Below are 21,803 nucleotides of genomic sequence, written 5' to 3'. Positions count from 1 at the left end.
GGAGCCCATCAAAGGGAGACAGCCATAAAACCAGAGCCGCTTTGCTCAGTCCCATTCCGCTCCGGGCCTTTGGATCGTGGATAAGCAAAGATTCTGCCTGACCCTGCTCTCTGCAGCTGAGCAGAACTGGGATGCCAGGAGGAGCATGGCACAGTTGCTTCCAAAGACTCCTGGGGGAACCCAGGGAGGTGGCCAGCCTGGGGCTTAGCCCATGGAGGATGAGGGATGACACATATCATCATCAGACTTAGAGCTTACGTAGGGCTCTCTTATGCCCATTTCACAGATGGGGAAACGGAGGTTCAGAGAGGTGAAGTGACTTGCTATGCAGAAAGCCTGTGGCCAAGGCAGGGAGAGATCCCTCCCTCCTGATTCTCAGCCTTCCTCTCCATTCTGTTCTTGCATGGGATGAGGACGGGGAGCGGCAGCTCTTTGGAAGTCGCTGGGTGACACTGCAGGGACTGGGACGTGGTGCACGGCATGTGCTCCTGGCTGGCTGCTCTGCGTGCCTAGAATTGGGGAGTGTGTTTCATTATCTATCCCCATGCTGGGGCTGGGAGCCTGAGAGAGGAATAAGGGTCCCCAGCCAAGAGAGAGCGAAGGCAGGTGCCAATCCATCGCAGAGCCATCATGCATCTGGTGCCTTCTGGCTCCCTGGGGTGCTGGCCTGTGGGAGACTAGCCCCATTTCCAGAGGTGGCCTCTGGCACTCCCGGCAGGTGGGAGCATTGGAGCATTTAGCCTTTTCAGCTCTGGGGCAGGGGAAATGCCTTGAGTGGCCCACTCTTCTGGCTCAGGGGGTTGCTGTCACCAAGAAGGAGTGTGAATACAGTCAAGGCCTGGTGGGGTGCGGGGTGCATGAGCCCCTATTCCTGCACACACAGCTCCTTCACTCCCACTCCCCACCAGGCCTGGCCCGTCTCCGCCCACCTGCCCTGCAGGAGCAGGGGACCCGTGTCTGTGCCAAAGCCCCTTGCAGGCACAGAGGGGCCAGCTTTGCTGTTGCTTCGAGGTGGGTGCAGACTGCCACTTACCACCCTGGGAAGGAGCAATGCCATGGAGAGCAGCTCCTCGTTTCCCCGCCCTCCCCAGCCCCCGCAGAGCCCCACCCCTGAGTGCTCCCCTCTGTTTCCAGGGGACACTGGGAGGCATTAGCATGGGGCCCAAGGACAACAGAGGCCGGCATGGCAGTGCCCTCCAGCTGGACATAGGAAGCCCCAATCCACCATTGTCCTGAGCAGTTATTTATGCTGCTAGTGCCAAGAGTGTGCAAAATGCTGCCGTTGTGATTTGGGAGCGTATCACCCGCACTTTACCGGGGTACATGACTCGCCAGGTGCAGGGCAGTGGAGAACCAAGCCCAGCAAGCTCTGTCAGCAGCTAAAGAGAGGGACAGAGACCAGATGAGAACCAGCCTCTGTTCCCAACAGCTTTTAACAGGGGCAGAGCAAACTGAGAGATCGGGGCAGGCAGTGATCTGGGAGTTTGCGGCACAAACCGGGGTACAATAGCCGCTTCCAGCCCTGCAAAGAGAGGTCTGGGCCCAGAGCTCGCCTGCGGGGCTAAGCGGCGCCAGGCCAAATGCCTGGGTGTGCATGAATAAAAAAGACAATCTGAGTTTTATTAGACAGTAGCTTCTGTGGTGCTGCCACAATTATTGTGGTAAAACTGGAGGCATTTGGGAGGGCTGGTATGTTGCTTCTAGCCCCAGCAGGCACCAGGCAGAGCCTCGTTCATGGAGGGTTAAATGCAGGGGTGTAACAAATCAAGGGCTTTAGGTCACAATGGGGTGTATGGGGAGATATCTGGATTCGACATCTGATTCCCATCAGGAGGTGAAGTGGGGGAGGGTCCGGTTGGACCAACGAAGGAGAAAATACTAATCCTTTTATTTTTATATTATTACTTATTCATCTGGGTTGCACAGACCTAATGAAAACCAGATGTCGGAAAACAGACTCAGCCCCAAGCGGCTGGGACAAATTATCCAAAAGAAAAAAAAATTCCAGCAGAGTTTGAGTCATGTCAGAGAATCATTGCCACATTTATAACTGCTGTGGGGAGGGGAGACTGAGAACCGTCAGAACGGCATGGACTCCTCCACACAGCCCCCTTCTCCCCCCTCCTGCCCCCCAGTCTCCTCCTGCATTTTAGCTCACAAAATCTTCCATGCTCCATTGCAGAAACTCAGCCATACCTGGTACCGGGTGCTGGGCCAAAACCGGGGAAAACTTGCTGGAGAAAGGATCTGGATTCAATACTAAAACGGGTCAGAATGGACATGCGTGGATGAGGTCCTTAAACCATGGTCAGAGGGACAATGGTAACTTTTCAAAAACAAATGTAAATTGGGATTCTCAGGGAAATGACGTGCCCATATCCCATTGGATAGAGTGCCAGACTCCCATAGGCTCCATCCCAGCCTTTCTTACTGATATTACAGCTAACACCTAAGGTTAGTAAAACCACAGGGCATCTAAAAGACTAATACACCCTTCCCTGTTCCGGCTGTTTGCCACCAGTACTCCTTTTCTTTTTGCTTACTTGTTGTATCTCTCAGCTTGGGTGCTAAAAATATCTAAACTTAGTCAGTTTCTCATCCATTATACTTTCTGGTCAGGTTCATTTTCTAGTTCTCATCTCTTTGGGTTGCAAACACATCAAGGAAATGTTTATTACTTTTTAAAAAAACATCTTTGTTTCCACTCAAGTTTGTTTAGTTTCATGGAAACTTTCCTCTTGGCGATAAATTGTGGGAAAGCTTGTTTGTACCCAACCCGCATATTGGTGGTTCCTCCGCTTTCAATGTCAGGATTTGGGCACGTATTAGAAATAAGGACACAGCAGAGGAATAAGAGAATGTGGGCAGGAATGCGTAGGACCCTCAACCAAAGGCAGAGCTGGAAACAACTAGTGTAGCCACCTATCAGAAAGAAACATTGCAGGTGTTTCAAGAGGCAACTGCATTCATCCTTTGGAGGATTGGCATGTGTGTCACATTATCCCCTCACACAGCCAGTGACCTCTCTATTCTGTGTGCTCACTACAGCACCATTTATCTAGAGGTCTTCTAGAGGGACCTCTGGGAGAAGGGTGAAGTTGCCAGTCAACTTGGGAGACCCTGGCGCACGCAGATGGGACTACTGCCTGGCATCTTCTCCCAGCTAACATGTGGCTAACCAGGACGCTGATTAAGTGGAGTTTCATTAACTGAGGTTGGGTTGTATTCCAGTGCACAGCAGGGGTGCAATATGGCTGAAATGCCGTGAAGATTATTGTTATCCATTCAGCCACATATTAGAATTTTCTCTGGACTCTCCCCGGGTTGAACGTTACTAGGTTTAATTCAGACTGAATGGGAATGCCCATGGCCATGTCTGCTAACTCATTGAGTGCAGTGCGCCTGTTTGTGACGTGCAGAGCAGCCACTAGCTCTGGTGGCTGAAGATGGGCTGGTCTCACTCCAGCCAGCCCAGGGGGTGATATCTTCGCAGGAACCGGAGGCTCTGGAAGGGCTCATGGGCCCACCGCAGTGAGTGGGTACGCTCCGAGTGCCTAGCTTAGAGCACTCAGCAAAATGTGCAGCCAGGCAGATGTGGGGGCAGCTCAGACAGACAGAAGCCTCAGTGGGGACTGCTGCTGTACCAGATATACCGGGTTGACAGAGACTGTCATTGTGGGTTCAGATTGTGGCATAATGGACCCAGACGCCATCCTTGCAACTCGCAGCGGCTCATAACAAGATGACTTAGTGCCCGCATATGGGCAAGGACTTTCACAGACATCCACTGTGGGTGGCCACATTGCAGGGTGCCCAGTCCAGGGGACGTAGCTACTGCAGCATCCAGCGTCAGAGGCCGCTTCTGAATGTGTTGGGTTGATCCTAATGTGTATAAAGAGTTCTGGGTTCTATCAGCAACCTGTTTGCAAGAGCCAGCGGCTCCGCTGGGAAAGCCCGCGCTCCAGCAGAGGGATACAGCCCCCTGCAGCGTTTTTATTTTGAAAAGAAAATCTGGAATTCTTTGGCGCTTGACCACAAAGGCTTTGGAAACGAACAAACGTTTGTTCCCCTCACAGTGCAGTGGGTTCTGGAGGAATTCCTAGATTCCAAGGCCAGAAGGAACCATTGTGACCGTCTAGTCTTGAGAACGTGTGTGTCAAGAAAGGGGGAAGAGGGCGTGATAGCCGTCCCGCCATGCATACCATTATGGAGGCACGTGCGCTGACTTATCCCCTGACACGGTACATGCAGTGTACATGTGCACACACGAACATACGCACATGTGAGCCATGCAGTTACCCGCCACGCAATCCGATCGACTTCAGTGGGGGGGGCGCTAGGGCGGTGCTGGGTGCTAGCCAGACTGAATTTGGCTGCTTGTGCTAATCAGTGTGTGTGGCTGTCCTGTCTCTGCTGCTGGTTGGCACAAGGACTCGGTCACATCTGATGGTCTCCCACGCTGGGGGGAGGCTTGCCCAGCGATTCATGGCAAAGTATGAGTGCTTGAATGGCCTCACGGGTCTGTTCCCTGGAGTAGAAGCCAAGGAGAGCAGGGAGATCTGTTTAGGGCGGCAGGCAGTTTAGCTATATGTATGCGTGCTCACATGTAGATGGATTGACACTCACAGAATATGTACACATTTGCACACTCACACTGATGCACACTTAGGGACAGATTCCAATACCCTTTTCCCCACCGACTATCATCTTACACCAGTGATTTCAGTGGCACTAGCGGAGGAGCGAGATACTCCAGTGTGAACAAGAGACTCATCACCTGGCCTATGACTGTACCCAGGTGCAAGCATGCTAACATACCACCTGCATTCACAGCTGCACCCCCCTCAACCCGCACAGATGTCCCCGCCCGCCTGCATTACAAACCCGACGTCTCCTTTAAACCTCCCAAGCCTCTGCAGATGACAGCTCCCTGGACGTGCCGGGACTTCTGTTGGTTCCCATCTGCCGCGGGAGGCTCTCAGCTGCTGTTTGGCTCTGTGCTGTCACTCAGGCTGGTATTTATAAATAAAGCAGGAAACGTGTGGAGCTCAGTTTTCCATGTCAGGCCTGGTTCCCAGGGACTGATGTGGGCAGGAATGCGGCTATCGGGCAGAAGGAGGTGCAGTCCTTCACATGATCCCTCTTGCCCCTCCACACTTCCAAAAGCAGGGTGGCAAGGGGCTGGGTTGCAACTGGTTCCTACCAGAGCCCCATGTCCCAGGGCCTGAAGCACAGAATCAGGGCCCTCTTGACCCAGAATCTTACTGACACATACTGATTGATTTCCCCTGTTAGGGAAGGTCAGCTGTTTTGGCTGCACCCATCATTTAGGCTACTCTCTGCCTTAATTTACCCTCCCCGGCCCACAGCACCAACTGTCTCCATAGCGTGGCTGGGCTCAGAAAAGGGACTGTGTGAAAATGACCCCTGCTTACTCCCAGTCCTGCTCCCCTGTGCATTGGCTGATGCGTCGCTGCTCTGTGTCCTGACCGATGCACGTTCCCAGCGTCATCAGCCAGCGGGACAGACCCTATGCAGCTGCGGAGGGGCGGTGGGGATCCCAGAGCCTGGGAGGGAGAAGAAAGACAGAGCTGAGCGATGGCCCCTTTCTGTCTCTGTCACTGGAGGCTCCGTGCTGAGCCTTGGGAACGCTCACTCAGGGCCAGGTTTCAAACCCCTTCCCCGCACTGGTGTGCATGAGAAATCCCGTCCTAGTCGATGGGATGATTCCAGAGGGAGCTTTGGGTGACCTGTGGAATGCCCATCTCCACAGCATCGGGGCACAGGGCAAATATTAAATGCAACCCAACAATAGGTCACCTTGTCAACAGCAGGCAGCACAAACCCAGTCTCCTAATGTTTCCCCAGCCCACCAGAAATAGCTCATTGATCATCCACAGCCGAACGGATAATCCGCCCGACGCCATGTTGGGGAGATCCGTGCGGCTGGGTTGGATTGCAGCCGAAGCCCATGTTGAGGGAGTAGTGTAAGCAGCTGAGTAGGACACGGGAGCTCCCGAGTGCTAATTCTGCCTCGGATGCCAATTCCCGCCCCCTACCCACAAAGTGCTTGGGTCCAGCCCTACTCTGTGCCTCAGTTTCCCTCCTGGAAATGGAGATAATGATGCTCTGAATTTACCCATGACACAGGGTGCCAAGAGCCCCCGGGCTTAGCCCATCATTCACTGAACTCCAGCAGTTCAGCACCAGGAAGCAAAGTGCTGTAGACATCTTGCCCTACTTGCATTACAAACACACACGCTCATCTGAGCAGGTACAAAACAGGCCAGGGATTGGGTCGGTGGGGCCAGGAACCAGCCATTTTGGAGCCACTGGGGGACTGAGCATCATAAGATGAAAGTCCAAGCTGTAAATCCAAATCCCTTTTCCATGGCCTGGGACTGAAGGTGGTCTGACTGACGTTCTTCAAGCTTCTCAGGCCAGATCCACCACTGGGGTCAATCAGCAGAACTCAACTGCAGTTAATGGACCCCACTGTTGACACCAGCTGCGGAGCTGGTCCTTTCTCCTTTGCCTTTGGAGGAAATCTGGCAATTTTCAGGTCAAACCAACATGCCAAGCCAGGTGGAGTGGGGCTAAGCATGGGCTTTATCCAAGCAGCTGATTGCCACCCTACCAATGAAGAGGGCACTGTCTCTGGCTTGCAGTCTAGGCGAGGGCCATTACAGGAGTGTTACCCACCTGATGTTTGCCTTTTCAGCACAGCCTGCATCCGTTCCCCCATCATCTCTGCCTGTCACCTCCAAATCCTCCTGCCTCTCAGACATCCATTACCCTCCCCCTTGGGCCAGTGACCCTGGAGTGGTGGGGCCCGGATGACCCCCTCTCCCTTGGAACCAAAGGCTGCCTTTCAACCTCACCTGATTTGCCACAGAAGCTGGAGCCTTCCCTGGCGATCATGTGAGCCCATTGTGCCCCATGGCATCCAGAGGTGAGCCGGGAACTCGGCTCCTTTCGCCTGCGGTGCAGTCAGCCGTGGCAGCCTCAGTAGCCCATTGATTCAGGCGAGCAGCCCATGGGGATCGTCACCCTGAGCTGCTGTTGGCTTTAACAGGGAGGTGCGGCTCGGCTCGGGAGTGTGCGGAGGGGAAGGCTGAGTGTGATTGAGCATTGCAGGCTGAGCCCCACTTACCGTCTGCTCCAGGCAAGTTGGTGGGGCTCCTGGCATGCCGGGAGTGTGTCATTTTGCATCCCCAAGTCCCTGGATACAACAATAACTTCGAATTTCTATGAGATCTAGCAGGGGAGATAGCAGGATTCTGGGCAGGGAGAAAGGGAGAGTCCACTGTAACTCTCTGAATGAAAAAGTCCATGCCTCTTGGATGAGTGACCGCCAAACTAGCGGCAAAAACCCTCGCTCCCTTTCGTTTCCTGGCTCTGAATGCCCTGTCTGCATAAACCGCTGGTTTCCATCCCCGTGGGGGCATTAGAACAGCAGTTGGACGTCAGCTGATCCACAAGGGGTAATTGATTTTGCAGCCATGTCACCATTAAAGGGGATTGACTTTTAAAGGTAGGGGTGAAACTCACTGGAAAGTTATCTTCCAGCTCCTGCCAAGCACATCAGTTCTGATAGTTCCCCAGCACCATGTGCTTTGCTGTGGCTAAAGCTGGGTCATAATTTCTACCCTAAGCCCCTTGTTTGCAGAGGTTTGTTTTTCACAGGCAGCCACAGCAATGCCCAGCCTGGCCTCCAGTTGGTTTTATTTACAACCCTGCATACAAGTGCTGCACCAGGCAGTTGCTTATTTCTATATAACGCTTCCCTCTTCCGTGCGGTTTGCTAAGCTGGCCTTTAATCCTGGTGAAGCGATGGCACTGGGGGCGATTTCCTGAAGGCGATGGGGGGGTGGGGGCAAAAAGGTTCTTTCCATTGGTTTGCAATCACAGCCCAAGGAATGAGTCCCTGAAGTTGATTGATTGGTTCTTCCTTGCTGGCTGTGTGTGCTAATATTTAATTACCCCACGGCAGCCCTTCTTTGAGTTCAGATGCCCTACTTTGAAACTGCAGCAGCCCATGGGGATGCACCTGACACACGCAGGTCTTCGGGGACTGTCATGGCAGATATGCCAGGAGGCAGGGCTGGCGAGGTGATTTCCAGATAAGCCCCGTGCCATGAGTTAAGACTCAGTTAATATTTTTCAAACAACGTATTTTTTATCAGTTTTTAAAAGGACCTTTTGCCAACAATGGAAATGTTTGTAAAAAATTGTCTTTTACATTTATTTCCATTTTTTTTTCCAGCAAAACCCCAAACTACAAATACTTTGTTTTCAGTTAGGTTTGTTCTTTTCTGCGCCTTTCCCATGGCAAAAGGGAAAGAAGGGGGGGAAAAAAACAAGAACAAAATCCAGACCCTTTTCAAATCCCAGTGTGTTTGATTTTGGGAACATTGGGAACATTGCTGAAATCGACAAAAATGTGTTCCTGTTCCGAACCCACGGAATGACAGTGAGTTCCAAGCTTTCCACGGGGGGTGAAAATTCTGCTGTTGTCCGGGCGGCTCGCTAGGGCTGGCTGAGCACTTTCCATGTCACAGCTGGTCCCGTGGGCCAGGCCCAGAGCAGGTGTGTGATCCGGAGAGCAAATACCGGCTGTGGGAGCTACCCCAGGCCTGGGTGTCTATCCCATGGACTGGGTGCCTGCCCGTGAACCAGTCACTGGGTAAATGGGGCTGGAATGCAGGACCCTCCATGAAATCTCCATGGTGGACCTGAATTCCGCTTTCCAAGCATATGCGTAAATGACACTGGCAGCTCCATTCGCCTGGAGATACTGTGACTAGGCCCCTTTCTTCAGCCAGCCTGTGCCTACCCTATGCCCCCCTTGTTTCCCTGCAGGACATTACAGGGCCGCGGTGCACTGGGACAAGGGAGAGATCCGGGGCTCTGACTGTGTACATGAGTAAGTTCTTCAGGTAGGGACCTGTTTGTGTTTGGTCTTTGTACAGCACTTGGCACCACGGGGTCCTGGGCCATGACTGGGGCTTGGGTAGTACCGTAATACACCTAATAACATACAGCACCCGGCACCACGGGGTCCTGGGCCATGACTGGGGCTCCTAGGCTGTACCATAATACACCTAATAATGCACAGCGCCTGGCACCACGGGGTCCTGGGCCATGACTGGGGCTCGGGTAGTACCGTAATACACCTAATAACATACAGCACCTGGCACCATGGGGTCCTGGGCCATGACTGGGGCCCCTAGGCTGTACCATAATACACCTAATAATGCACAGCGCCTGGCACCACAGGGTCCTGGGCCATGACTGGGGCTTGGGTAGTACCATAATATACCTAATAACATACAGCACCTGGCACCATGGGGTCCTGGGCCATGACTGGGGCTCCTAGGCTCTACCATAATACACCTAATAATGCACAGTACCTGGTACCAAGGGGTCCTGGGCCATGACTGGGGCTCCCTAGCGCTACCATAATACACCTAATAAATAATACTACACTCTTGAGGAAGGTTGGCCTTGTGGTTAAGGCACCAATCTAGGACTTGGGGACCTGGGTTCAATTCCTGGCTCTATCACAGACTCCCTGGGTGACCCTGGCGAGTCGTTTAATCTTGCTGCACCTCAGTTTCCCCTCTGTGACGTGGGGAGAGTGACCCTTTCCTGCCTCACCAGGGGTTATGAAGCTACATCCATTAAGGCTCGTGAGGGACTCAGCTGCCAAGAATGCCACTGCAATGCCTGTAAACATGGCCAGTGTCCCACCTCCCTCTCCTTGGCCTCAGCCGGAGCTGCCTCCCAAAGCCCGTGTTTCTTGGCCTGCGCTCAGCTGTGGACGGCAAAGGAGAGGCTGACCCGAGACTGAGGCTCCAGCACTGGCTCCTTTCCAAAGCTCTCTCCACAACATGCAGCCCTTTGTCTGGGGGGAGCTTTCACCAGACATAGAAACTGACCCTGCCTGAGCATGGAGGGGGAAAGCTCTGGGGGAGGAGGTTTGAAAGAGGGGGTGGAGGGAGAGACGAGGGGCCTATAACAGACAAGGCATCCACTGTCTGGGAAGCTAATTACACCTCCTGGAATAGTATACAGCTGTTTGCATTTTTGAAGTTACTTCAGCGAAATTTTGGGTTAGTGTGAGGGGAGCAGGCTTGGTGTGAATGGCTGGCTCAGCCTTTCATAGAATCATAGAATATCAGGGTTGGAAGGAACCTCAGGAGGTCATCTAGTCCAACCACCTGCTCAAAGCAGGACCAATCCCCCAGTTTTTGCCCCAGATCCCTAAATGGCCCCCTCAAGGATTGAACTCACAACCCTGGGTTTAGCAGGCCAATGCTCAAACCACTGAGCTATCCCTCCCCCCCTTGCATGTGCTCTTGGGGCTGGCTGGTCTCTCGCAGTCCCACTAAAACTGATTACGAATAAGTAATTAATAGCAGTCTTATCACTCGGGTGCTGGAAGAGAAAGGTGGAGCCGCCATGGCTGTGAACTCTAAAGGGACTTTGGGGCTCTGAGAGAGATCCTCAGCGATTTAACTGGAGAAGAATTTCCCTGAAAAATAAATTGGTGTATGTACGCATCCATGCACCTCAATTGCTATGCTCTTGTCCGAGTTCCCAAACAAAAGTGCTTAGCCCAGTATCTTCCGGTGCACAAGAGCGTTTGTGTGCATGTGCTTTCCAATCTCTGCTGGGGCTGCTGTTACAATGCTATTTGCATTGTTCCACATAACTGCGTGTGTAACTGTACCGCTATTCCAGTGAGACAGGCTGGGATTCCAAAGCCCTTGGGCATTCAAGTGCCTAATTCACTTGGGTGATGCCAGAGTAGATCAGGTTGCTGTGAAACGAACTGGTAAATTTGCACGGGCAATTACCCAACCTGCATCTGCCCAGATTTTGAGAAGCTGGCCTCTAAATAATGAGACACTGTTTCCTGGGACTTAAGGCAAAACTCTTGGTGTCAGTTTCACACCCTGTTTGATAGGTAGGAGGATTGAATCAGAGGTCACGGTCTGCGAGCTCCAGGCTGCTACACCAACCTTGGAAAGGGGGCAGAGCCTGCTTCTTCCCTGGGGGGGGGCTGGAGCTGCTGGATGGAGCATGGCATGGGCCCCATGGCTTCCCAAGCCCTCCCCACTCCCGCTGGAGAGGCTAGTGCTGGCAGCTCACTGAGCGCAAAGGCTGTCCCTGTGACACACAGGAGAGGGCCAAGGCCCTCCTCTCCGCACAGTCACACCCAGGGATCTTAAGTGACTTGCCCCAGATGGTGTCATTATCTGAGCTGGGACTAGAACTCAGGACCTATCAGCCCTGCGAGCAACAGCTCCATATGAAGGCTAAGAGCCGCATCATCTTGTGCTAGCGAGGCAAGTCTCTTGGGTGCCTGGCAAGTGGATGATACAGCCACTGGCTGGGCAAGGTTCAGATGCTTCTGGCTCAGCGGCACTGGTGTAGCATATGAGTTGCCGCGGGGGCTGGCAGTGCGGTGCTGTTTCTCATTGCCATGGCAGCAGTGGCTTGTCATCTGTGAGCACAAGGCACGCATTGCATGCCCCAGGCCATCTGTGCCCATGGGACGATCCCGTCTGGCTTGTGAATGCGCCCACAGGGCACCATTTTGTAGAATAAGAGGGTGTCCTCCACGCAGCATGATCTTGCCCGCACTGTACATGCGAGGCTGTGCTGCATGAAGGCGGCCATTTTGCATGCCGGTGTAGAATCACAGGCCCACCATGGCCTGGCAATCACAGCCTCCTGCTGCTGTAGGACTGGCACCATCTCAGGTTGTGCCAATGTAACCCACACACCTCCTGGAGGTGGTGTCCTGTCCCATCTAGAGGCCACTTAAAGAGAGAGATCGAATGAGTCTGCTCTACAGCCTTATGTGACGAAGCAGGACTGTTCTTAATGTTTCCTCTGAATATTGTGGGGGTGCCTCAGTTTCCCCTATGCAGTTCTTAAGTACCTAGGGGGTGGGAGAAGGGTGTATGATCATTGCAGAGCCCTAGAGGGCAGGTGTGTGCAGGGGTCTGGACACACAGAATGGCCGACACCCTGTTTCCTGGCCACTGATGGCCTGGGCCCTTCCCCCCTGCAAGGTGAGAGCTAAAGGGTTGGAGAACAAAGGAATCCAGTGACCTCCTGGCCTGGGAAAGGGACAAAGCCCAGAGGAGGAGGAGCTAGAGAGAGTTTCAGTTTGGGGCTGGCTGGGGACGAGGAGTGAAGTGCAGACGTGGTTGTCTGGCTCACTGCCCCCGAAAATGGACCCAGCTGAGGGGTCCTGTTCTCTGCACCTACAAGCTCTGTGTTAGACCATGTTCCTGTCATCTAATAAACCTTCTGTTTTACTGGCTGGCTGAGAGTCACATCTGACTGCGGAGTGGGGAGGCAGGACCCTCTGGCTTCCCCAGGACCCCGCCTGGGCGGACTCGCTGGGGGAAGCGCACGGAGGGGCAGAGGATGCTGAATGCCCCGAGGTCAGACCCAGGAAGGGGGAAGCCGGGTGAGCTGTGTGTCCTGCAGACAGTCTGCTCCCAGAAAGGAGACTTCCCCAGAATCCTGACTGGCTTCATGGGGAGCAGTTCCAGAGCATCGCCCGGGGACTCTGTGACACCTTAGCTACCAGCTAGTTGGCTTTTAGCTTATGCGGTAGAGGCTCATGCACTAAGCTCCAGGGGTCTTAATTAATCTTGATTAATCTCTCCCACCTATGACCGGGGTCTGTTGATGTTACACCAGCATGTGGCTGCGGTGGCTGGCATTTGGCAAGGGCAGGTTGATGAAGGCAGGGGCACAGCTTGCCTCATCTTCCGCGCAGAGGATGAGAGGGGCAGCGAGGCTAATTGGTGCTGTTGGAACAGCCTCCCTGTGGGCCGCCCTTCCCTCGGGAGGCTGCTAAGTGCTTTCCTGCACCTTGGAGGAAGTGAGGAGCTTGGCACGAGTGCACCCTGATTGTGTGCCCCCTCCCCACTACAGAGACCTGCCTGCTCTGTGCACCAAAGAGCTACACTTTGCCTTGCTGGACGCCCCCTTGCCTGCAGAACCTGGGAAGCTCGTCTATAAAACCCTGTTCTCCTCACGTTTAAGCCCAGCCCCGGCTTTGGCCACTCTGCAAGCCCCGATAACATCTTGCTCTGGATAAGACCAGGCTTTATTTAGCCTGGACAATGTACTTGCGTAGGGTTCAATTAATCTTACAACAGTTGCAGTGGATTAAGAATGCACATTAGATTAGTTTATCAGCGGTGCCTGCATGCGAATAAGCCCCCGAGTTCTCCTGATCCTATAAAGGCAGTGACACCTCTAGGAAACGCTTGTCAGCCTCTAGCAAGAGGGACGCTTTCCTTCTTTGGTTCTCACCAGAGCTCCAGCCGAGCCGCCAGACACAAGGAACTTTGACAGACCACTGCAGCTGCCACCACACTTGTGCCAGGCCATCAAACCCTAGTGCATCCTCTCTAACGGCAGAGAGAGAGAGAAATGGACATGGCAGCAGCTGATCTCAGTAGCAGGTGCTCTCACTTAAGCTTGTTTAGCGGCTGTCCTGTTTACTTGCTTCGTCTTTTCCCTCCTCCCCCGCCCCTCCGGCCCAGCCATGTCCCCATGCCACTCCAAAGCCTCCTCTGAACTGTGCCATGGCTGAGTTCCAGGAAAACCGCAGCCCTGTCGAGATGCTGAGAAAGTCAGCTCGAGGAATATGGCGTGCACAGCCACGCAGTCCTGCTCTGGGCATGTGGGGTGATACACTGCATTAGCCCCCTGCCCTCCACAGGGGATTGTTGTGGGGTTCACCTCCTTGGGGCTGCGTCTGGGGAATAGGGCCACTCCCTTCTGTCTCACGCTGCAGGATTTGCAGTGGGTCAGGATCATCCCTCTTCCTGGCTCAGGGGGCTCCCTTTTCACAGCTTGCCCCCCACCGCCCCGGCTGGGTCACTATGTGTTTTCCCCATTCTGGAGTATCAGAGTCCCACTGGATGATCTGACCCAGGCAATCTTCCCTTCTACTGCTGGTTGGGGAGCGCGACTCACTCTGCTCCAGGGCTCAGTTCAGGGAACCCTACAATCGGCAACCAGGGTCTCCTCCATCCCAAACATCCCTGCTATTTCCCACTCTGTCTTTATCAGACTCCGTGCTCTACCATCTGGCTGGTACACCCCTCCCTGAGGGCTAGGAGCCCAAAGCTTCTCCTTCTTTCCTCTCTAAGCCCTCTTCCTGGCTTTATACTAGCCCTCCTTGCTCCTGTCCAGCTGGGCTCCATCCTCCCTCCCTTGTTCTCCCTCAGGTGTTGCCTGTCAGGTTCATTGTCTCCTTCGAAGCCTCATTAACCAGACATGCCAAACCCACGAAAAAACCACAGAAACTGGGCTTGATTTTGGCTTCATTGGCTTGTGAGTTGCTTATTGGCTAGTTTTTGGCTTGTAACTTGTTTGGCTTGTAGCTTCTTCTTTTTTTTGATCAGCTCCCAGCAAGAAGGGGCAAGGGGCAAGGGGGGAGAGAGTCAGGGGTGCACAGAGGACCCACCACAGTCCCAGACTGTACGTCAGGGGGATCTAGTCACATGGAGTCTTGGGGTTCTTAGGGATTGGCTTGTTTTGGCCTTGTTTTGAAATGGGATTTGCTTGTTTTTTGGCTTATTGCGAAAGTTGGGGTGCTTATTTACCACGTGAAAGTTGGCAACGGTGTCATTAACCCTTTCCGGGCTACTGCGGGGAGGGGGGAAGTGAACACCCCATCACAAGGATATTCCCTGGTAACAGGGATCCCAGGGACAAGGAATTCTCTAATCACTCCCTGGTTACAGGTTATCTCTGACCTTCAAACACAACTAGTTTTAGGCAGCTGGGTGGGGGCGCACTGGCAGTTGGAATTTGTCAAATACACCTGAGCCCCGACCCCCACTGACCTTCTCAACATTAGATACTTAAAACAGGGACATTTCACTTTGGGCTATCAACTTTCAACTTTTTTTTTTAATTGTCTATTATAACTTCTGGTATAACATCAAATAAAACAAAACAACTCGCAAAATGCAAAATCATTTTAAAACTAACCACGGAAACGCTCCGTTTGGCAAGGTCCACAAGCACCATGTTAAATGGCTTTGTTAAAAACCAACACTGCTGCTCTGCATTAGAGATGTCAAATGGGGCAATGCTTCGGTTCGCTTGTTTTTTGTTTTCATAATGAAATTTTGTCAGAATCGACAAAGTTTCAATTTCCAGGCATTTTCTGAGGATGGAAACCCATTGTGTTGGAAAACTTTCCACCAGCTCTGTCGTTATGGCTTTGTAGGCCAAGCGAGATGTGGGAGGGGCAGGGAATTTTATTCCCAATGATCCAGAGAAGGGTTTATTTCCAGTAAAGGCGTCGGGCTTCAGGCAGTTTGGCCGGTACTTGCAGTGTTATTGTGACTATCGTGAGTCAAGTTGTTTTCTTAAATCCCCCACTAGTCTCATCCTGGCATGATGTCACAATCTCAGCTCTTATTAAAAAAAGGTAACTTTCCCCTCTCCTGGTTTTGGAGAAAAGCCAGAAAACGTGTCCTGAGGGCTAAAGGCTCAGAAACCATGAGGCTAAGAAAGGGAACCTCATATTTATTAGGTCTTTTAAATCCCCTGATGTTTTGGGGTTTGACTGGGGATTTTTGAGCATTTGGGGTCAATGACGTGTGAACGGATGCTCTCAAGGCACCAGTGGAACTGCCCTGGTTGCTGCTGTCTGCGGCATGGAACCTAAAGCCCAATTTACTATCTGTGAATAATCACGGCCTGACAGCGCGATTCCTGGAACTCCACACATAATTCCTGGGAAATGACGAGGCATTCCAGCCGGCGACCCAGGGAGAATTCTGATTCCTTCCAAACTGGCAGGTAACCAGCAGGGAGATTGCGCCGACGGTGTGTGCCATGGCAGAGATGGGTTCTCAGGGATGATGGCCAAGATGACAACGTGCTGTGTGCATGCGTGACATGTATCTACAGCGGTCTCTGTGTGTCGGGTGCGTGTGTACAGAGCGTGTTGTGTGTGCTAGTAGAGGTGCATGCGTGTCTGTGCAGATGCCGTATTACATGCCTGGATGTATGGACTGTGCATTAGTATGTGTGCGGGAAGATGTGTGCATGGTGCAGGATTTCCGGGGTGGGTAGATGGCTATATGCCCCAGTGTTGTGTGGCTGGAGGAATATGTTTATCCTACAGTGCTGTGCGTATGTACAATATGTTGGTGGCAGAGGGCTGGCTGGGCGAGAGAGGATGGCCTTGTGATTGAGGCCCAGTCACGGGGACTCAGGCGCTCTGGATTCAGTTCCCAGGTCTACCCCAGACCTCCTGGGTGCCAGGGGCACGTCCCCTCAGGCTGAACGCGCCACTGGAGTTAGATCCCAGCCCCAACTTGGGAAACACCACGATGCACAAAATACCTGCTGAAACCCTGGAAGCAGCTAAAGTCATTGGGTGTCAATGGCCCTGCCTCAGGACCCATGCCCTGGGGCTGTCCAGACGCCCATTTTCCGCCTGAGCCCCCAAGCAATCCACGGAGCAGGGGAAGAGAGGCCTTTGGTTGCCTAACCCGCCTGAAAATCCCGTTCCACTAAGCGTGCGCAGAGGCTGCCTATTGGCTCGGCGAGTTTGCGCAAGGCGGCCGGAGGAGGAGGACCACAGCTTCCCTTGGAACTTTTAGCCCAGTGGTTCTTAGGGTACTCAGCTGGGAGATGGGAGAGTAGCTGGTTCAAATCCTCCCTCTGCCTAACGGGGATTTGAACGGGGAGTGAGTGCCCTGACCCTGGGGCATGGGACAGTCTGATGTCTGGCCCAGTCCCTCCCCTTGAAGCTGTTATCCTGCAGCCAAATAACGAATGAGCCCCTGGAGCAGGGGCTGGCTCCCGCGTCCCCCCCATCCCGGTAAGTGTGCCAACCACCAGGCAGCAGAGCCATGCAGGTGCTGGTGGGCTCGCTTGCCCATTCTCTTGTCCCAACGACTCTTTGCGAGCCAGTGCTCATCAGCGTGACTGTGTCATCGGGCGGTTAGGGCACCTGCCCAGGACTGGGGAGGCCAGGAGCCAGTCTCCCTGTTCCATGTAGTCTTTCATTATTTATCCCCAGCTCTACAGCTTCAAACAGGAGTGACGGAGGGAGCGCCATAGCAGAACTGTTCAATGGTTAGAGCACTCACCTGAGAGGCGGCAAATCCCTTTTCCTCCTTCGGGAGAGGGGCACTTGAGCCGGGGGGTCTCCCACTTCCCAGATCAGTACCCTCATCACTGAGCTAAATGTTATGAGGGAGATCTGTCCTCGGAGCTAGACACCTCCCTGCAGCCTGGACCTCAGTGCCTGCCTCTGAGAGCGCGGTGGGGCTGCGCACCAACCCCTGCTGGCATCTTCCCTTGGCTAGTGTCGGCGGCTCCCCGCCTAGTGTGCTGGCTTTTGTGAATCGCATCCCCCGGGGCCCGTCTCTCCCCAGCCATCTGCCTGCCTAGTTCCTTCTGAGCTCTCCGCCCTTCGTCTCTCTGCCACGCCTGGCTGCTGTGAGGCTGAGCTCATGGATGGCCAGGGACTCAGGTACAAGAAAGCTGAACTCTCGAGACCAGGGTATAGCTAAGACACAGCCCTCCATGGCTCTGTGCAGGACCCGGTGATAATGCGTCTGCCCAGGAGCCCGAGTGTGTTCACTGCTCACTGAGTGAAATTGCATTTTCCCTCTGGGGCAGGAAGGGCACCGGTCAGGCCTGACCCCTGTAGACTTCTCCTCCTGCCCTGCATCTACTGGGTCCCTGCTGCAGTGAATAGGAAGGGGTGCCCCGGAGAGCCGTCCTCCTTGCCCCTTCCGTGATCTGAGTCTCGCCCTGCTCAGGAAGGATGGGTGGGGTGAGCCAGGCAGAGTTAGGAGCAAATGTGCTCCCATCCCGGCCCTGAAACGCCAGCTTTTGGGGTTGTGGGAACTCGTAAAGCTCCTCTCCCTGCAGTAGTCCTGAGCCAAGGAATACTGGCCGTTTTACAGCCCAGAACGGTGGCGTTTGTGAAGTTCTCGGTGTTTTGGGACAAATGCATTTTTGCTGGAATGAATGTTCCCAGTTTGGCGTTTTGGAAACGTGGAGGTTCCCCCGGGCTGCGGGGGGACTCTGAAATGGGCTCATCAGTGGGTGCCCGTTACAATCCCAGGTGGTGCCTCTCCAGTGGCACAGCCGTGTGCATTATGGGCTATGGGGCCATGCCCTCCTCTCGCTGATGTGAATCAGGAATAATTGCCCTGATGTAAACAGGATAGAAGAGAGGAGAAACACATGTGTTTCAATTGGCTGCAATGCAAAGAGGTCTGCGTGGCTGCCACATCCTGTGAGGGCCTGACCCAAAGGCCATCAGACAAGGGCAAGATGCCCACTGACTCCAGTGGGCATTAGGTCTGCGCCAGAGTGAGGGAAGGATCAGCAGGCTGGGTTTAGCTGGTGCTGCCTCCCTGGCCACGTGGCCCGGCGACCCCAATCCGCTGCACTCACCTGTCTCTCTCTCTCTCTCTCTGCGTCTCTGCCCCTTGCAGGTAGTGCAGAGAAGAAGAAGGCAGCCACAATGCCTGACTCGCCAGCCGACGTGAAGACTCAGTCCAGATCGACACCCCCCAACATGCCTCCTCCACCACCAGCCGTCACGCAGGGAGCCACGCGGCACCCCTCCTTCACGCCAAACACCAGTGAGTAGCCGGGGCAGCCAGGGCTGGGATGGAGGGGCTGGGATGCGGTGAGCAGACTTGGGGCCGGATCCTGTCATGCTGACGGAGATGTCACCTGGAAAGGGTACTCCCTGAGAGGGCTCTGTGCCCTGTGCCACTGGGCAGCGTATGGGCCCTGTTACGGCTACCCCGGGCAGGAGTGCCATGGGGAGGGGAAGGTCAGGGAGCATCTTCCCCCCGTCTCTGCCCCAACATTCTCCTGCAGAAGCCAGCCACGCATTCCTGGCTTGTGCCCGCATGGCATCATGCAGGGCTCAGCTGGTGCTGCTGTGCGCATTGCCCAGCTCACAGAGGCAGGCCGGGGCATGGCCAGCACTGCAGCCAATGCTCTCGATGAACACGCCCATAGGCAGACCTCCACCACCACCCTTGCTCTCCCCTGGGGCTCTCAAAGCTGGGATGCACCCCTGCCGTATTAGCCTCAGGCCACAGGCTCAGCGTTTGCCGTACTGTGGAGAGAGAGTAACTGCCCTCACCCTGGGATGGGTGTTTGTGTTCCTCATTTATTTGCATCTCTCAAAAGGACACAAAGCACCTGCCCTTCCCAGCACCTTCATGCTCAAAGTGCTCCCTGCGGCTAGGGAAGTGTGGTTATCCCCGTGTCATAGAGGGGGAAACTGAGGCACAAGGAGGGGGTGGGGGTGACTTGTCCAAGGTCACCCACCGAGTCAATGTCCTGACTGCCAGCGCCCGTCCCAGGAGACAGCCCTCTCTCCAGTACAGAAACAACTGGGACCAGCTGGGAAATTATGAATATTTTCTGTGAAAATTTGGGGAAGAAACAAGACCTTTGGGGAGGGGTTTTTGTTGTAATTTTTTGGGGCGGGGAGAATCAGTTTTTCAACCAAAAAGCAAAAAAGCAACAAGCGCCCTGTTGTCCTCACTTCTTTTGCTGAAAAAAGCTGAAAATGTACTGAGACACAAAAATTTCCCACCAAACATTTTGTTTAGAAAAAAAGGCCAAATTTTTGTCAGCAGCAAAAAAAATTATGGATGCAAAATGTCAAGCAGCTCTAGGAAGAACTGGGGGGCGGGGGGAGGACCATGAACCCCAGGCTGGAAAGCAACGAACAAAGGGGAACTCCCATCTGGTGCCAAGTCACTGTGGCACTGGGCTGGACTTAGCAATGCCAAAATCCAGGCTGTAATGAGCTGTTGATGCTGGTTTAACCCTGTGCTCCCCTATGGCCTGTGTCCATCAACTCATTGCTATGGGATCCGGGATTACCTTATCACTGGCTGCCAGTTGCAGGCTACGGGCATTGATGTGTTCTCTACTTTCTCTGGTGGGATAAGGGGACCCACGCCAGTTTAATTTCTACAGTGTTGTCGCCCGTTTCATTCCTCTCTTATCACCAGGCACGGAGCGGCTGGGGCCTTGATAGGTTGTCTTGGATCTCATCCACCTCCTTTCTCCTAAGACTTTGCAGCCTCCTTCGTCTCTTTTCAGACGAATGGAGCTGTCACACAGCACAGCGCTGGGACTGCCAGGAGAACATGCCGCAGGGGCACTCCCTCGCATGCCAGCCTTCCCTGTTGCATAGTTAAGCTTCACTCCGAAGGCTTGAGACAATCTCCTCCCAGGAGGAGATGGAAAGCTAGACGTCAGGCCAGCATGGCAGGCGAGTGACCCAGAGAAAACCTGTCCCCTAGAGCACATAGCCACAGACGGGCGTGATTGGGGCAGGCTGTGTGGAGCTGGTCCCATGGGGAAGGATGCAACAGGAGCAGTTGTCCTGCCAGTGATGGGGAGCCATCAGGATCTGTTCCAGGTGGGTCTACCGGTGACCATCACTGCTGACAATGTTACATGGTGCAAACAACGGGGCCAGCCCTGAATGGTGCTGAGCACTTGCAGCTCCCATTGGCTTTAGTGGGAACTGCTTGCTCCTCTCGGTGCAAACCGTGTCCGTATGTTCGTGGCGGACTCCTCCTTCCATCCCTGTCCTGAGAAGAAAGAAGAACCTGAACTGGATTCCTGCTTGCAAGGAGTGCTGGGAACAGCCTTGGGTGCTGAGCCTGGGACGGATTTAACTCTGTGCTCCCCAATGGCCTGTCATCTATCTGCCAATCTACTGATCCCCACACATCTCCTAGCTAGCTACTTCTTCCATGCCCCTTATCAATGTAGTATCTGAGCACCTGGATCTGTCTGTATCTCCAGGCAGGCAGTGACAATATGTGTTGGAACCCTGATGTGCCAGTGTAACACAACAGGATGTGGGTTCCTTGATGTGTGAATGGCACTGCACCATAGTGTGTAATGGGAGACAGTGCATAGAGCACTGGACTGTGAGGCAGGAGACCTGGGAGCTATTCTCGGCTCTGCCACTGGTCTACTGGGCGACCTTGGGCAAGTCACTTTCCCCCCTCCATGACTCAGTTTTCCCATCTGTAAAGTGGGGATAATGATACTGATCCTCTTGGTAAAGCCAAGGTTGTTGTGGGAGGGTTGTGGTACCGCTACCCTTACTTCTGTGCTGCTGCTGTAAGGGCTCAGCCTTCAGAGCTGGACGTGCGGTCAACAGCCACCACTCTCTGGCCCCCCAGCTCTGAAGGCATTGAAATAAGGCTGGTCATAGGTTCATAGGCTCATAGACTTTAAGATCAGAAGGGACCATTATGATCGTCTAGTCTGATCTCCTGCACAACACAGGCCACAGAATCTCACCCATCCATTCCTGTAACAAACCCCTGACCTTGGTCTGAGCTACTGAAGTCCTCAAATCGTGGTTTAAAGACTTTGAGGTGCAGAGAATCCTCCAGCAAGTGACCCATTCCCCATGCTGCAGAGGAAGATGAAAACCCCCAGGGCCTCTGCCAATCTGCCCTGGAGGAAAATTCCTTCCCATCCCCAAATATGGTAATCAGCTAAACCCTGAGCATGTGGGCAAGACTCACCAGCCAGACACCCAGGAAAGAATTTTCTGTAGTAACTCAGATCCCACCCCATCTAACATCCCATCATAGGCCACTGGGCATCTTTACCACTAATAGTCAAAGATTAATTAAATGCCAAAATTAGCCTATCCCATCATACCATCCCCTCCATAAACTTATCAAGCTTAGTTTTGAAACCCGATATGTCTTTTG

The 21,803-nt window shown here is 53.6% G+C and overlaps 1 protein-coding gene across 22 annotated transcripts in view; it reads left to right on the top strand.

Annotated features, from left to right (window-relative positions):
• The window catches only part of CBFA2T3 (CBFA2/RUNX1 partner transcriptional co-repressor 3), a 108,450-nt gene that overhangs the window by 62,447 nt on the left and 24,200 nt on the right, over nucleotides 1-21,803 (top strand). For 13 of the 22 annotated variants that reach the window (XM_043495412.1, XM_043495415.1, XM_038368146.2 and 10 more), the window contains one exon: nucleotides 18,522-18,671. In XM_043495412.1, the coding sequence (XP_043351347.1) occupies nucleotides 18,522-18,671 (150 nt within the window). Of the gene's footprint in view, nucleotides 1-8,862; nucleotides 8,927-14,607; nucleotides 15,859-18,521; nucleotides 18,672-21,803 lie in introns of those variants that run through there. The other 9 variants (XM_038368139.2, XM_038368147.2, XM_038368138.2 and 6 more) reach the window with 2 other exon arrangements.

The sequence above is a fragment of the Dermochelys coriacea genome, chromosome 12 (assembly GCF_009764565.3).
Source record: "Dermochelys coriacea isolate rDerCor1 chromosome 12, rDerCor1.pri.v4, whole genome shotgun sequence".
Lineage (NCBI taxonomy): Eukaryota > Metazoa > Chordata > Testudines > Dermochelyidae > Dermochelys > Dermochelys coriacea.
The sequence above is the reverse complement of the archived record's forward strand: the minus strand, read 5'-3'. Positions and strand labels throughout refer to the sequence as shown.